General features: G+C 41.1%; 1 protein-coding gene across 7 annotated transcripts in view; it reads left to right on the top strand.

Moving 5' to 3' along the window:
• The window catches only part of LOC129326929 (uncharacterized), a 228,339-nt gene extending 213,168 nt beyond the window's left edge, over positions 1–15,171 (top strand). For 5 of the 7 annotated variants that reach the window (XM_054975299.1, XM_054975290.1, XM_054975282.1 and 2 more), the window contains 2 exons: positions 5,531–5,738; positions 14,604–15,171. In XM_054975299.1, the coding sequence (XP_054831274.1) occupies positions 5,531–5,738; positions 14,604–14,774 (379 nt within the window). In that variant the 3' untranslated portion in view covers positions 14,775–15,171. The remainder of the gene's footprint in view (positions 1–5,530; positions 5,739–14,603) is intronic. The other 2 variants (XM_054975276.1, XM_054975308.1) reach the window with 2 other exon arrangements.
• The last annotated feature ends 431 nt before the right edge of the window (positions 15,172–15,602 follow it).

Here is a 15,602-nt window from a genome sequence, read left to right as displayed (position 1 = left end):
GCAGCAGAGGGAATGCCTTTGCTGCTTACTTTGGCAACCCTGAATTGCTAAATTCTCTTTGCATGAATGCAGGCCTTTCAGTGTCGTTAGGCCTTGCCCACAGGTATAAACATGCTTGCATGAGAAAGGTTGAAGGGACTGTGTGCTGCACAGATAAAAATCAAGCTGATAAACAAATGCATAGTATATGAAAGAATGGCTCTATATGAAATAAATTAGATTTGAAGATGAGACAAGTGTTTAATAGCAGCAACCCTGATTATGGTCCAATTTCCTGTTCCACATACACTTCTGGCAGCCATTCTAGGCAGTGCTGGCGAGGAAACGAAAGCCTAACAGGGCTTTTCTGATTCCTGCGAAATGTAACCCCACAGAATATATATGTTCAGGACAGCTATAAAGGAACAGGGTGACCCCAGTGGTTCTTACTGGCATGAACTCAGAGCTCAGAGAGCAAAAACAATATGACTAAACCATGTTATTAGCTTCCTAACATGACAGGCTTTTTTTGTCTTACTATGCAAACACTACAGGCAAAATTCCCAAAATATTTACCAATACACTGTCCGTGTGCTAGAATAGAAAGGGATTTGTTGTTCCTTTCCAGTAAATGAGGCAATTGCAAAGGGGATGAATTAAGTTCTGAAATAATTCATTCTCCTTCCTTTAAGAAACTTGAGTTTAACACATGCTGTATCAGTCATAGCATTTATATTACATTTTTTAAAAATGGGTTAGCCATTCCTGTAACTTTGTGAAACCCTGGAAGCGGCTGAAAAAACATAATAGTCATAATAGCTTCTTTTTACTTAGTAACTGTAACAAGTCCATATCAAACAAGCAAAATATTGGGAGAAATAGTTTGCATTCGCAAAAGTAGTTTTCTTCCTTCCTAAGAGACTTGTCATGAGATTTACCAGCGATCAGCAAACATCCCCATGCTTAACTTAAAACTCTATACACATTTGAAAGCATCCTCTATAAACAACTGCAAGCACTTATCAACCATTTTTGGTTCTTTGGCAGGTATACCTGCAAATGTACACTTTTGAGTTGAGCATGGTGTGAAGGCTGTTTGGGGGACCTGAAAGCTAGAATTAGGACATAACAAGGACTGTATTTTGGATCATACTTAGACTTCAGACATAGGAAACCAGACTGATATTCAATCTGAGTTATAGGTGGGGGAAATCAGCCACATGGATCTCTCTGAGAATATGAGAGTCTTGCTGGATCAGACTAAAGATCTATCTAGCCCATTTCATCCAGCATCTGGTTCCAACACTGTTTCCCGCAATGGCTAATCTGGATGTTTCAAAGCGTACAAACAAGTTCTAATCTAGAAGCAAGCCTCCTTTGTAATTTGCCCCCAGCAATTAGCATTCAAAATAACATGACACCAAAAAACAATGTTCCATTTAGCTATCATGGCTATTATCCGTTGATAGACCTATCCTCTATGAATTTGTCTAATCCTCTAATATAGGGCCTGCCTGAGTTGGTCAGAAAAGCCCCCACTAGTGGCTTTCCACAAACTATGCAAACTTGAATTATTCAGACAGATTTTCTTCCTGGCTTACAGAACCATATCAGAATGATTTGGTAAGGATGGGGACTAAATGCTATACTATATTGGGTACTGTCTGCTGATGTAGATCTGTGCCTACACGCTGCTAAACATGCCATGGGAATTAGTTATTCTTAGTTATTCTTTATTTCAGAATAACTGGGTCAGCTTTATGCTTATTTAAATATTTTCTACTACCTTTCCCTATTGTGTCTGTTTCCCTGAGTGACCTAACTATTGTTGATTATGGTATTTTGCTCTGTGAATGTCCTAGCTGTCAACTGTATTGTATTTTCACTTGCACTGTTGTAATCCTCCTTGGATCTCAGTGAGAAAGGCACCACCACCACCACCACCACCACCACCATCATCATAACAACAACAGCAACAATCACAGCTAAATCTGTGTAAATTTAAATCTACAGACAGGAACCAATTGACTAGACAGATCTTTTTTCAAACTTCAAAAAAGCTCTAGGTTTTCAGAAATATCTGAAATAAAAAAAATGCATTATAAAGTTAATCCCTCTAAATTATAGGAGCAACACCTGTACCTTTAAGAAAGGCAGGGCCCTTTCCAAGGCTCCTTGGGTGTTTGAAATAGGACTCATAAGAGCCAGGCCTGCCAGTAACCGCAGGGCAACTTGCTGCCACATGATTTGCATGATTCATCCAAGCCTAGCTGCTTGCTATTGTTCAGCAGAAGCTACCCCTTGAAAGTCAGCATGGTGTAGTGGTTAGAATTTCAGACCAGAATCTGGGAGACCCAAGTGTGAACCCCTACTCTGCCACAAAAGCTTGTCGGGTGACCTTAGGCCAATCATACCCACTCAGCCTAACTTACATCACAGGTTTGTTGTGAGGATAAAATGGAGGAGAGAAGAATGATGTGAGCGACTTTGAGTCCCCATTGTGAAGAATGCTGGGGGTATAAACGAAGTTTAAAAAATAATAAATATAGCTGAAGATGGGGGGGGGGATAGATCAAAAGTAGGCTGGTGGATGGGTGGGAAGGAAAGATGAAAGCAAGAAAAAGGCTAGGGTGGCTTGGGGGTTGCCACGAGGAGGCAAAGAAGAAATAATGGAGGAGGTAATACAGGGGGAAATGAGGTGCCCTGTGCAAGTAAGTGTAGCCTAGTGGCTGGCACTCCACAACAGTTTTTCCCAGGTAAAGTCTACCAAGGGAAGGAAAGGAGAGAAAGCTGAAGATAGAGGAGCAGATAACGGGTAGGATGGCTAGTAGATGGGATGGATAGAAGGAAGCAGGAAAGGAGGAGAGGCTATGGAGACTTTCAGGTAAGGGAAAGAGAAAATATTGGGGTGGGTGAAATGAGATGCTCTCTGCAAATCCTTGCAGGTCCCCTGGTTGTAATTCTATAACATTTGCATGTTAAATTCTTTCCAAGCAAGTGGAGGAGTCAAATGATCATGCTACCTCATCTCATGACATCATGGTTTTCAGGTTTAATCCCTCTCACTTGGGTATGCTCCGAATATTTATGGAGCATACTGAAGCAAGTAAAATACCATAATTCCGAAGTGGCCTGCCACTTAGGAATTATGGTCTTTCTGATTTCTTCCCCCACTTCGGGTAAATCTGAAGTGGGAAACCTGAATCTTTTTGGGCTGCACACCCCTAGTAGCAACTTGACCTGCAAAATTGTTGTTATTTATAGTCCACCTTTCTCACTGGAACTCAAGGCAGATTACATAATGAAAGTTAATATGATCAACAGCCAGGACATTCAATAAGCAATACCATGAGGTATAGATTACAGACACTGACAACAAGCAAAAATAGTGTAACTGTTGCAATTAGTTAATACAATTATACGTTTTCTTTGTGCTCACTTACTGGTCTCGGGATACTCTGTATCTTTCTTTTTTCTTTTATACCATTTCTTCCTAAGCTGCTTTGTACGGAATTGACTTCCTTCCAATAATACGTCAGGATGGCATCATAATGCTTCAAACTATGTCCTAACTGGAAAGTTTCCCATTGCTCTGAGAATGCCAACAATTAGTCCAGCAGTATGTGCCATTTATGTGGCATACCGTCAATTCCTTTTTGACTATTTTCATAAGGCTTTGTGGAACAAAACCTAATACTCACTGCTTGAAATGTTAAGGAATAAAGGCATTAATTTGCCAGCACAGAGCCTGAGGCTGCATTCCTGAAATCTAGAAAGCATTTCTCTTAATGTCACTAAACTCTTGAAGAGTAGTCTCATGGGTGAAAGCTTCTTCCAAAACAAGAGGGCACAAAAAAAGTTCCATTCCACAAAACAAAATAGTTATTTGATAAACGTATGCATTTGTGCATCTTTGAGGTCATTCTGGAGATCTAGATATAGACAGCAGCTCTTGTGCAGGATAGCTGTTGCAGAATCTTCTAGAAAGTGGTACCACTAACTGTGCAACATGCATGGCACACCACCTCTAAAGCAACCTACCGATATTAGCAGCTGCAGATGAGGAAGATTTCCATTCAGAAGGCACAATAACTACTGTTTTATAAGTGCCAGCATATATGATAGCTAAAGGTAGTACCATTTAGGTGGTCATTTGTGGTTACATAGTGGCTATACAAAGTTTTGGTACTGAGGTGAAAGTTTAGCCAGATAGTGGATATCAATGCAAGGAAAGAGGAAGCAGAATTTCTCTGCAGCCACAATGGAAACATAGTAAGGTTGGAGCAAAAACTTAGATCAACTAGGTTGAGTAAGGATTGAATTATGGGACAGGTACTTTAGAAGATGTGGAAAAATTCCATCCACTCTAGAAATCATCCCAATAAGTCAACCATTGGTTATACTGTATCCCCATGTCACAGGAACCTCTCCGCAAATCTATATCTGGCAGAGAGGACAACTATCAGTGGAAATGACAACAAAGACTAGATAAAATGAAAGCAAATGAAAATTTTCATATAAAAATGCTCATCTCAACAACATTCTGGAATGAGACAACTGGTCTAGAGAAATGATCAGTATTAGTAACTAGCATTATGTAGAAGGTCCAGGAGCAGAGGTCCATCAGTGGCTATTAGCCACAGGAGATAGATGGTATTCTCTTTGTGGGGAGGTGGTGCTCTGTTGTCTTGGTGCTGGAAGGAAGGCAGTGGAAGGGCTTCTGGTGTCCTGGCCTCACTGACAGTCCTTTAGATGGCACTGGATTTCTAGCCACTGTGTGTGACAGAATGTTGGACTGGATGGGCCACTGGCCTGATCCAACATGGCTTTGCTTATGTTCTTATGTTCTTAAGGCTAGTTTATAATGTGGAAAATGCACAGGAAATCAGTCACAGGAGATGTGTTAGCATAAAGTGAGATAACTCCACTTAAGGATGCTTTCAAGTCCATGGGGGAAGTGTAGGATTCACACATAATTAAGCCTATTCTATTAAACCAATACAAAAAAGTTCAGGGAGAAGAAAACCAATAATTGAGATTTCAGTATTATATTTCAGTTAAACCCTATGTTGTGTTGCTTACAGCTTTAAATTCTTGGGTAAAAAGTTTTATCATTCAAAGATATCTACAGTTCAAATTAAGCTATGGCTAGAAATGTTAAGACAGATTTTTAAAGTGACTACCTTTTTGAGGTGTTAAAATCAGTTCGTAGGGTTTGTTTTCATGAAAAGCTTAGCAACTAATGATGGGTAATAGATCAGATATACTAGTTTTAAGGCATGGAGTGTAGATTGAATTGAATTATGATTGTTCAAATGTTCCTATTTGTAATGCGGGGGGAGGGGGGGTTGTCTGTCAACACATTTGTCTTGAACAATTATTTAGCAACAAAAAAACCCATAAGGGACAGCTGATTTTTTTTTTTTTGGATATACTGGATAGGGAACCAAAATGGAACATGTGTGGGCAGAGCACATTTTCATGAAAACAAAAAAGGATAATTCATAAAAGGGAGAAGATGTTTAAATAATCATGTATTTACTCACTGTAGCCCAGTGCTTAAGAAACTGATCAACAAATTGGATTTTGAAGCCCTAAGTGTTCGTATTGAGAAAGCCAAAGAGCTCTGGCATCTTCTCCAGGAAGACAAAGGAGAAAAGGAAAGGAGAACAAAAAGAAGATCTCAAAGATCAGTAAGCATTCACAGCCTGGCACTTGAACTGGCAGCTGGTGGATTTTCACCGGAGGCTATTAATTTTGTAAGTTAAACTCATTAAAATTCTATTTCCCTTTTCATGCCTAGATGGCACTACTCCAAAATCTCTAGCTGCATTTTCTCTGATGCTCTCTTTCACCTACTCTCCTTGAAAACCATGCATTTGTACAACTTTGTAAAGAGATTGGGATGCTTTTTTAGTTTCACACCAAAATATCAAATTAAACACAAGGTTATTGAGATGAATATCCTATCTTTGACTTTAGCCTTTCCGAGTCAAGCTTTCTATAGTGCCATGTTTGATCAGACCAATAAACATCTGTCTCTGAAAGTGTCCAGACGCTGCTGTAGGCAAGTTAACAGACAGTAAAAGGTATGAGTATGCAACCCTTTCCCTAACAATCTCTAAAGCATTTTTATTGCTACAACATGCTGAGATGTCCTCAATTAACAACCAGCCCGATGAAGAGTTCTGAGGAGTTTGAAAGCTTGATCACTACTTGGTATTAAACTTTTTAGTAGCGATTATGGACTAAGGAGGGTTAGCTACAATTTGAATCTTAATATTCTATCCACTGCACCAATATGATTCATAAGAACAACCTTTTTCCAGTTTGAAAGACCTTGTTTGGCAAGAAGAGTGGAGTTGGGCAGCTCTGAACCATTTACCAGACTCTGGATGTAGTCTGAGGCAGCAGCAGCCACTGCTTCTCCTGTTGCAACTGAAGGCACTCAGTAGGATAGTGGCATAAAGTTACAATTCTCACTTCTTGAGAAGCCCAAATTGAAGTCAGTGGGACATGTAACTGGAATAACAAGGTCAAGAAGAAGCAAATGTCCCAGGCTAAATGATCTGTTTTGGTTTGATGAAATGTGTAGAGGATTTCCAGACACTTACAAAATCACCACTTTGAATGCAGAAAAGGAAAGCTTTAATATACCTCCCATCAGCCAAGCCTCCTGCTTTTTGATTTAAGAAAAGGAAAAACAACAACTATGAAAGTCAAAACCACTGGGTTGAACGTCACGAGCCAACTCCTAAAAATAGACAGCTTTCATACGGAAAGGTATACAAAGTAGAAGAGAAAAAATCAGACCGTTTGAATGAAACTTCTCCAAATCGTCTGAATTTGGTGCCAAGCACACAGGGCAGACTAATAGTTAAGAGGCCTCTTGCACCCTTTTTGGATCTTTAAAGGCACTAGTGACCAAATTCTCCATACTGGGAAGCAACTGTGGAAAATAACTTGATCTGTAATGAACAAGCAGTCTAATCATTTTAAGCTTTCTTTGAGGTTTTCTTTTATCATAATGACTTTACCAGACTAGTTTCCTTCATTACAGTTCTCGTTTTGCATGCTAAATGATGGATGATAGTTGGCGACAATGCAGTAGTTGAAAGCATCAGAATCTACCCTTGTGGATAATTCAGAGGCATGTATGGATATTTCTGCTAGCTGTTGTAAACAGCCTCAGTCTTTTCTAATGTCTTTACCTATCTGGGATGGAGAATTGCTGTTCCACCCAGGATCTGTACCCACATTAGATTTACTAACACATAACTGAACAATGGTTGTTGTGGGTTTTCCGGGCTGTATTGCCGTGGTCTTGGCATGCCAAGACCACGGCAATACAGCCCGGAAAACCCACAACCATCGTTCCATCGTTCTCCAGCCGTGAAAGCCTTCGACAATACAACATAACTGAATAAGTTAGACTTTATTTAGTACCTGATAGCTTCTGTATAAGGCAGTATTTTCCAAACTTTTTTCCATGGAGGAACTGTTACCCAAATGGGCAGTCTCCTAATTAGTTGGAGACAAGTGAGAGGGGTAATTGGGATTCTCCGCCTATGTTTACAGGGATATTCCCTTAGAGAAATCTCAAAATAAGCCAGGCAGATAATCCGCCCGATTATTCCAAATGCAAACATCTGTGAAAATTTTCTGGTGTCCTTTAACATGGGCAACCCAGCTGGAGGCAGTTCTGTCCTGAATTAGGGGGGCTATACAGAGCCATTTATCCATGTAAAATATTGGTTTTCAGTCTGAGGTTTTGTGGTCATTGGCTAGCCATACAGAAAACGGTGGCTGCTTTTGCAGTCCCATCTGAATCCGTGTAAATGGCAAGGAGGCAGTCAAGTGGCTCGAATTCTAGGATGACCCAGAGTGCTTCTACCTCTGCAGCCTGACTGGAATGAGGGCGAGTGGTGTCTTTAAGGATGTAGGAGTCAATCATGGGGATTGCCTTGTAACCTGTTTTGAGGATGCCAGCGGTATGAAAGGAGGAACTGTTGCAGAACCAGCACAAAGTCCTGTAGCTTCTCATACTGTAGGCCACTGGAAGTGTTGCACTGGGAGAAGGGGGAATTCATGCTGCTCTCTCATGACTATGCAACCACAGGGGATAGGAGACTTTGCCTGTTCTCTTTTGAAATCTACTCCATGATTAACAAGGGCTAGGGTCCATAGTACTTTGCGTGCATTGGAAACTTGCCCCTTCTGAATTCTGCCTGAAAGGATGTACTTTGGGGGAGTATGCAAGATCTGAACTAGTACCTTGGCACTTCCAATAATGAATTCCAAGTGAATGAGACTCCAGATCAGGGCTAGGTGGACCTTTTTGCAGGGATTTAATTTTGTTTCCACAGGGCTTAAGTTTCTGGAAGTGTAGACTACGATTTTCTGGGAACCTGATTGCTACTAGGTGAGCATAGCTCCTATGCTTTGGTCTGAGGTAGCTAGCTGTATAAAGAAAGATGTGAACATGTCAAGGAGTGCTAGAGCTGGGGTACTAGCAAGGCTGCATTTAGCTCAGCAAAGGCACATTGCTGTTCTGCTCCCTAATGCCAAGGGGCATTTTTCTGTAATGGGGCATAAAGTGGATGGGCTTTGTCTGCAAAGGACTCAATGAAGTCCTGGGAAAAGTTAAAGGTGCTTAATAGGGTTGCTAATGATGGAACGTCCATGAGAGCATGTAATTTTGAAATGACTTCAACTCTCTGGGAGTCAGGGGTTCTGCCATGGGTTCCTAATGCAAGGCCAAGATATTTTACTTCTTAACTAGCTGTGCCTTTTCCCTACTGACTTTGAATCCTGTGTCCCTAATTAGACTGAGGACTTCTCTAGTTACTTCACATGTCTTTTCTTCCATGTCGGAATGAATCAACACATCATCTACATAGGAAAGCACATGGGCTCTCGACTAGGGTTTTAGTCAATCCCCCATCTCAACTACATGAGTGTGGAAAATGCTAGGGCTTGAATTGAAGCCTTGTAGGGTTCTCTTAAAGGTGGCTTGTTGACGTAGGCCTGCAGAGGGACAGAGGAGGCCAAAAACAGCCTTGCCGCCCCTCAAATGGACACGCAGGGGATCCCCCCTGCCGCTTGCCAACTGATTGTTTAAAGGGACCTGCCCTTGCAAGTCCCTTAAAGGGGCAGTTTAAATGGCCATTTCCCTGGGGAAATGGCCAATTAAACTGCCCCTGTAAATACGACCCAACGAACCAGTATAAAGTTTGTGGAAGTTCCAGAAAAGGAGCTTCCACAAACCCTGGTTCGGGAACCCCAAACCAGCCTGTTTCATGGGGGGTTTTGGGTCGTATTTTGGTTCATGCCCATCTCTAGTAGCAAGCACAGACATGTACTACTTATCATACTGGGTCATGTCTGCTCCAGTATCTCTAAGCTGGGCCCATATCACTGCATGATATTCGCCCCATGCAGGTGGCTGGGTTGAGTGAGGATGGGGTGTTCTGAGGAATTTTGTGCCTGCCTCAGAGCTGAGAGCTGATTTTGGTTCAGAATCCCTGGGTTGTATTTTGGAACTGGTTCATGATCATGTTGATGAGGGCATGTAGGGCCGGAACCGGGACCATTGCATTAGTCCTTCCAATCTCCCCCACCCCCACCCCCACCCCCACCCCCACCAATCCTTCATGAGGCTGAGCAGATTGATTACCTCCATTGTTCCTGTACTGGCATACGTAACCATCTGAATGGGCTTGGAACACCTGGATTCTTAGTTTTGGTGAGAGCTTGCTATTGGTGCCTTAAGGGCACCAGACTCCCAGAAAAGGTCTGCTACCTTTCTGACTCTATCTAAAAGTTTCCTCCATGAGGTTTGTGGGCTCCAATGGTCCTAACATTACTTTTGTATGTGAATTGAGCCTGGCATAAAGCAGCCACTTAAAGTTGTCCTCATCATAGTCATAGGTTCCGTAGTTATAAGTAGAGATGGGCACAAACCAAAATATGAACCAAAATTAAGCACGGACCAGGCCAGTTCGTGGTTCCACAGTTCATCAGATCCCATTTCTGATGAAGCACCATGAACTTTTAGGCTGGTTCATTTGGTTCATTTTTTGGTTCATCACTGCAGGCAGCCTGGTGCCAATCAATCAGTTTCCTAGGCAACAGGGGATGGACTTCCTGCAGACCTTCTGCTGACCTGGAAGTGATGGTTTTCTGACCCGGATGTGACGTTTCACAAACCAAACGAACTCGTTCGTGAACCAGGGGCAGGTTTTTGAAAGTTTGTGGTTCGTGGTTTGTGAAATTTGACGAACCACAAACCACATGGTTTGGGTTTTTTTCCGGTTCATGCCCATCTCTAGTTGTAAGTCACTTTCTCAGCAGTGGTGGTGAGGAGCTTTTTATGAGCTATATACATCTCTGAATTTTCACCTGAAGCCAGGCACTCTGTGACATACAGCATGTCTGCAGTTTGACTGGGCCAAACAAGTTGCACAATTTCCCTCATCCATTGTATCATACAAAGAGAGATGAGATCCTTAGTTGCTGTGCCTGACTTGATGGCTGGGGTGTCCACGTCGGATGCACAAAGCCTTGCTGGTTGAGTTAGGTCTGCTCCATTCATGGTGGTGTATAAATGAGAAACTGCTGTGAACCATATTTTAATTTATTTATTATTGGAGTTTCTCACAGAACCCAAGGGTTCCCCAGTTAGGAATCACTGTCATATGGAATTGTTACAAATATCTATCTACCATTAAAAACTAAAGCAAAATGTTGCCAGGCTGCAAAATGTGTCTATTTCCTTGTGTATACACAAACAATCTCATCCAGACATACACTAAAAGTGGTTGTGGATCTCTTCCTGGTAGCATTTTCCTGCACTGCAATTGTCATTCCCGTTGGGCTTTAAAGCACTGAACAGTTCATAGTTCATGAGGAGGTGATTAAGAATGAAAACATTAAGGGAAAAAGTTACATGGTCCAAACATTGTAGCATTTTATTTTGAACGAACGGGTTTTTTACCCATTCCATCAGAAAGGCTAATTTATTATGGGTAGGCTCCTGAACTGGGGTGGACCTTGAATCTGAGCTGTTTCTCCAGGTGAAGCAGCCCTTCATGAAAATGTAGGTTTCCTTTAAGTAGTCTGTATTATTTTTGTTTCTTCAGTAAGGGGAGATTATTAGCCAGATCATGTCTTCTTTCCATTTCTATATGGCCACACACCACAAAGAGACCCTGCATGTATTTGGTTGTAGAATCTTGTGAAACATACTCCAACCTGAGGCTGCCTCCGATCTCTTCCAAGGCATAATTTCAAAAGGGAAATTCCAGAACCATGGAAATAACACACCATCTTTTTCTAGCACTGGACAAGTCACTCCCTTAGGAGAAAGTTCTCTGCATTACATACTGCACTAACCACAGTGGAGACAAAAAAGGCATTCTTAGAATCTCTCATAAAAGCAGCTGAAGAACTGTGGGCACAGCCTGGCTCACAAGTGTCCAAATGGAAATGACCAAAATAATAATAATATTTTCCAATAATTAGAACTACGTATGAGAGTACGAAGATAATTCATGTGATGGTACTGTGTATTGTAAAATTTGCTAAATCAAGCCTGGCAACCAGTGGGAGCTTTGCGGGTGGAAACATGGGGGGGGGAGCATGGTGTCATGTGTCACGATATTACTTCCAAGGGAAACCTTGAAGTGGCTTTAGGTAGCTCTAGGAATCGCTGGATTTCTGGCAATTCCTAGAGCTACCCAACATCAGATCCAGGTTTTCTCTGGAAGTGTTGTTGTGGCACACAGAATACCAATGTGTCTCATTTTTCAGTGATAGTGAACAAGGACTGTCAGCAGAAGGCCTCCCACCATAGCAGCAAACCTGAAAGCTCTAGTGTGTTGAACCCTTTGAGTAAAATACTTATATCATAATAGGATAAAAACCAGTTTATTCCAGAACATTTTTTCATATGCTGGTCTCTACATTGCATATGTAGTCTGTTTTATTTTGTATATAATTTTTCTTAAGTTACAAATATCCAGATACATATTCAACCATCTGTGTGAGTTTAACAAAAGGTTTTCATCCTTAGTTTCTAGGGTTATCGGTTAATAAAGTTTTGCTTTCATAGTAGTACCACTCAACTTTAATTTGTGTCAGAATGTGTTTGCAGCATGTGATGAGATAAATTTGGAAGTTGTTTAATTCACAGAACATGATATAATTTGGAACCATACCATCAGGAGGCCTATAAACTGTAAGATTTCCATTGTCTTTGTGCCAGCAAATGGTTTTTGCCAAAAGACAGGCCCTAATACAACACACAACACCTTTATTTCAACAGAAACATTGTTAAATGAGGATTTTTTATAGATCATTGAGAAGTAAAAAGAATTGAAGGCCTGTTTGGGCTTCCTAACCCTAAGTGTTGTGATTAACAGTGCTCTTTCTCTCTGTCTTCTGTCATGTCCTTTTAACATAGATGCCACGATCCACCACATTTAGTTATATAGTTTAGCCCCATTGAAATCAACCTACTGACTGAAGTGCCATTACAGAAGAACCCCTGAGGAGGAGTAGGGAATGTTGCTGTCAGGTGATTCTAGTCTGGCTTCAAGCATATCAGCACTAGAGATCCATAGCTGCAAGTAGTTGCAGGATTACATCTTCCTGTAACCTTCCAATAAATGACTAAGGTAGCTATGGAAGTATTGGATTTTAGTTAAGACATATTAACTAAACAAACTGCACACGGAAAGCTCTCATCCATGTTAGAGAACCAATAACTGTTTATTTATCTAAAAATATATTTGCATACGTTTAGTGGAGAGAACGAACAAGTAACTGATCTAACTAGCTAGGACGGATTTAGATTGAAAGTAGGCCATCTCTCTCAGGCAGAGTCACCATGCTGCCTCTCCTGGTGCATGCAGGGAAGAAGAGAGAGAGGAGGGGGAGAGAAGGGAAGGAAGTTCCCCTGGCAGGAAGGAGACTGATAGCAGCCTATCTATCTAACTGACTCTATGGTTGTTGCCTTCCTTCCTTCTCTGCTGGCAGTCCTAAAGTCCTGAGCAAGAGACATTGCCAGTCCCTTCTTCTAACATAGGAGTGCCAGGTGTAGACAGTAGCCCTAGGCCTGCATGACCGAACAGATTGCCCAGTATATAAGAGCCCTCAGGAGCCTGCACTGGAGCTGCTCAGCGGTGTGCTGGTTCTTGTATGGAGCCCCTCAGCAGGATGTAAGGGAGTGCTATTTTTATTTCCCCTGTGTTAAGTGACTGTTGCATTGTGGACTGCTTATTTTTCTCAAAGTCTTGTTTGTCCTTTCAGAATATCTTGCTTGTGTATGTTGAGTTCCTTTGGCCTTCCAAATCCTCTGAAGAACCCTTGCCTCTTGCAGAATACTCTGATAAATTGCGACCTGTTGCAAAAAGCTGCCCTGGGACATCCCATTCCCCCCACCCCACCCCAAGCTCCCAGAGGAAAACTCGAGTCAAGGCTTTTTGAAACAGAAAAAATCCCTCCCATTGTTCTTCCCCCAGTGGAGAATCACATCAAGCAGCTGATCTTTGTAAGACTACACTACCCAGGGAACCTTGCAGGACCTGACACATGCCTGGGCATCTCATTTGGTTTCCCTCTTGGTCCCATCTCTAAGATGGTACAGGGACCATTTTTGCCCCTCCTCCTTTCTGTAAAAGGAAGATGCCTGACTCTAGAGGGTGAAAACTAAGCCAGGAGCCTGTTAGATATAGCACTGCCAACTCCAGATTGGAAAATTCTTAGAGATTTAGGGATGGAGCCTGGAAAGGGCAGAGCTGGAGAAACGAAAGGAGCTCAGCAGGCTATAACATCATAAAGCCCATCCTCCAAAGTTGCCATTTTCTCCAGAGAAAACAAATGAAATGGGAGGGGTTTCAAAAACAGCAACTTCAAAAAGGGAAACACCCTAAGAAACCCAAAATACACTACCAGGTGTGTGCTATCAAACTCTGCAATTAAAGTGCAAGTGCTCTGTCATATATATCACAATATACACTGTAAATTACAAAACTTCATATATCCTCAGAGTTGATTATCCAAACCATTGACCATAAAGTACTAAGTCCAGTACAAGTCTCCAGTCGTTTATGGGTATCCAAAAAAGTTCAAGTGAACAAGTTTTTATATGAAGTTTTGTAATTTATAGTGTATATTGTGTTATATATGATGGAGCACTTGCACTTTAATTACAGAGTTTGATATCACGCACCTGGTAGTGTATTTTGGGTTTCTTAGGTTGTTTCCCTTTCAGAATTTTCTCCAGAGAAACTGTTCTTTGTAGTCTGGAGATCAGTTGTAATTGTGGGAGATCTCCAGGCTCTGAGTGGAATTTGGCAATCTTAGGTAGGTTATTCTGAGCTATAAGGATCATGTTTAATAAGTTATGTAGATCCCCTATTAACAATAAACCTTAGCTTAACGCATGTCTTGTGTCTGGCATCTTTGTTTGGGGGTAGAAGTGTCTTAAGTTGGATCGATTCATATATGGCCAAAGCCATATGCCATCAACACTACAGGCTTCGCACATACCGAATTAAGAGCTTTTCATGAGACCTAGTTAACTTTTTTCTTTTTTCTTTATGTTTTCATTTCTTGTTCAGGCACTGAAGAAGTTCAACCGTACAGATGAAGATGTCTTGTCTTTCTTGGATTTTGTTACCTATATTCCTCTGTTTGTAGAAATTCATGAGGGTATAGTTGAAAATCCACTGTCACTCACCCCAAATGCTATTCCTGTTCTAGAATATAGTCTTGGCATAGATTCAAATTAGAGCATAGGACGAGTATCACCAGACAGTCTCAGCAATGGAAGAAGATCTAAAACTGGAAATCTCCAATGGGATCTTGTTTATTTAAAAATTTCTTAAAATAAAAGCCTCTTGCTTTCTAAATGAACTCAATATTTAGCATCTCAAGAAATTATGACTTGGCCATTAATTGTAACTCAGAGTTTTCTCTTGCTGACATGAGAATCTTTTACAATCAATATATCATTATCATAAGCATAAAAGACACATTGAATTATCCTTTAACTCAGACAATGCTCACTATAATACTGATACAAAACTATGTATTAGCATGTACGTATCTGATATTCCCATAGTCATATACTAAATCTGGTATTTGTGTGTAAAAATTTCTGATTTCATATCAATGGCAAGCACTCACAGAAAAGACCAAAAAACTTGAGTTCTTTATTCATCAAGGCCACTGGTGTCATTACCTTAATCACTCTCTTTGTATAGTAGTTATTTATTGATTGCAAACTGATGGGCACAATTCCTGATCACTGTTAGAAACTCAAGATAGATTAGAGAGTATAGGTCAATACAAGCAAGCATCCAAAAAACACTGCAATCGGGTATGGAATTGCAGAAATTTGCATACAAGCGTAAGCTGATACAGATCTGAAGATGACGCTGAAACATATCATGAGCAATTTAACGTGACATATTAAATGATGCAATAACCATTGAGTAGCTACACAGCGGTATAGTCCACAGTTCCTGTCCATTTACTAGCCTCTCTCTGCTCCATTTCCTTATAATACAGCCTTCTTCATCTCCATGTCTTCTGTGCCAGTCCCACATGGGAACAGC

The sequence above is a fragment of the Eublepharis macularius genome, chromosome 1, assembly GCF_028583425.1.
Source record: "Eublepharis macularius isolate TG4126 chromosome 1, MPM_Emac_v1.0, whole genome shotgun sequence".
Lineage (NCBI taxonomy): Eukaryota > Metazoa > Chordata > Lepidosauria > Squamata > Eublepharidae > Eublepharis > Eublepharis macularius.
Note: the sequence above shows the minus strand (reverse complement) of the source record. Positions and strands in the feature narration are given on the sequence as shown.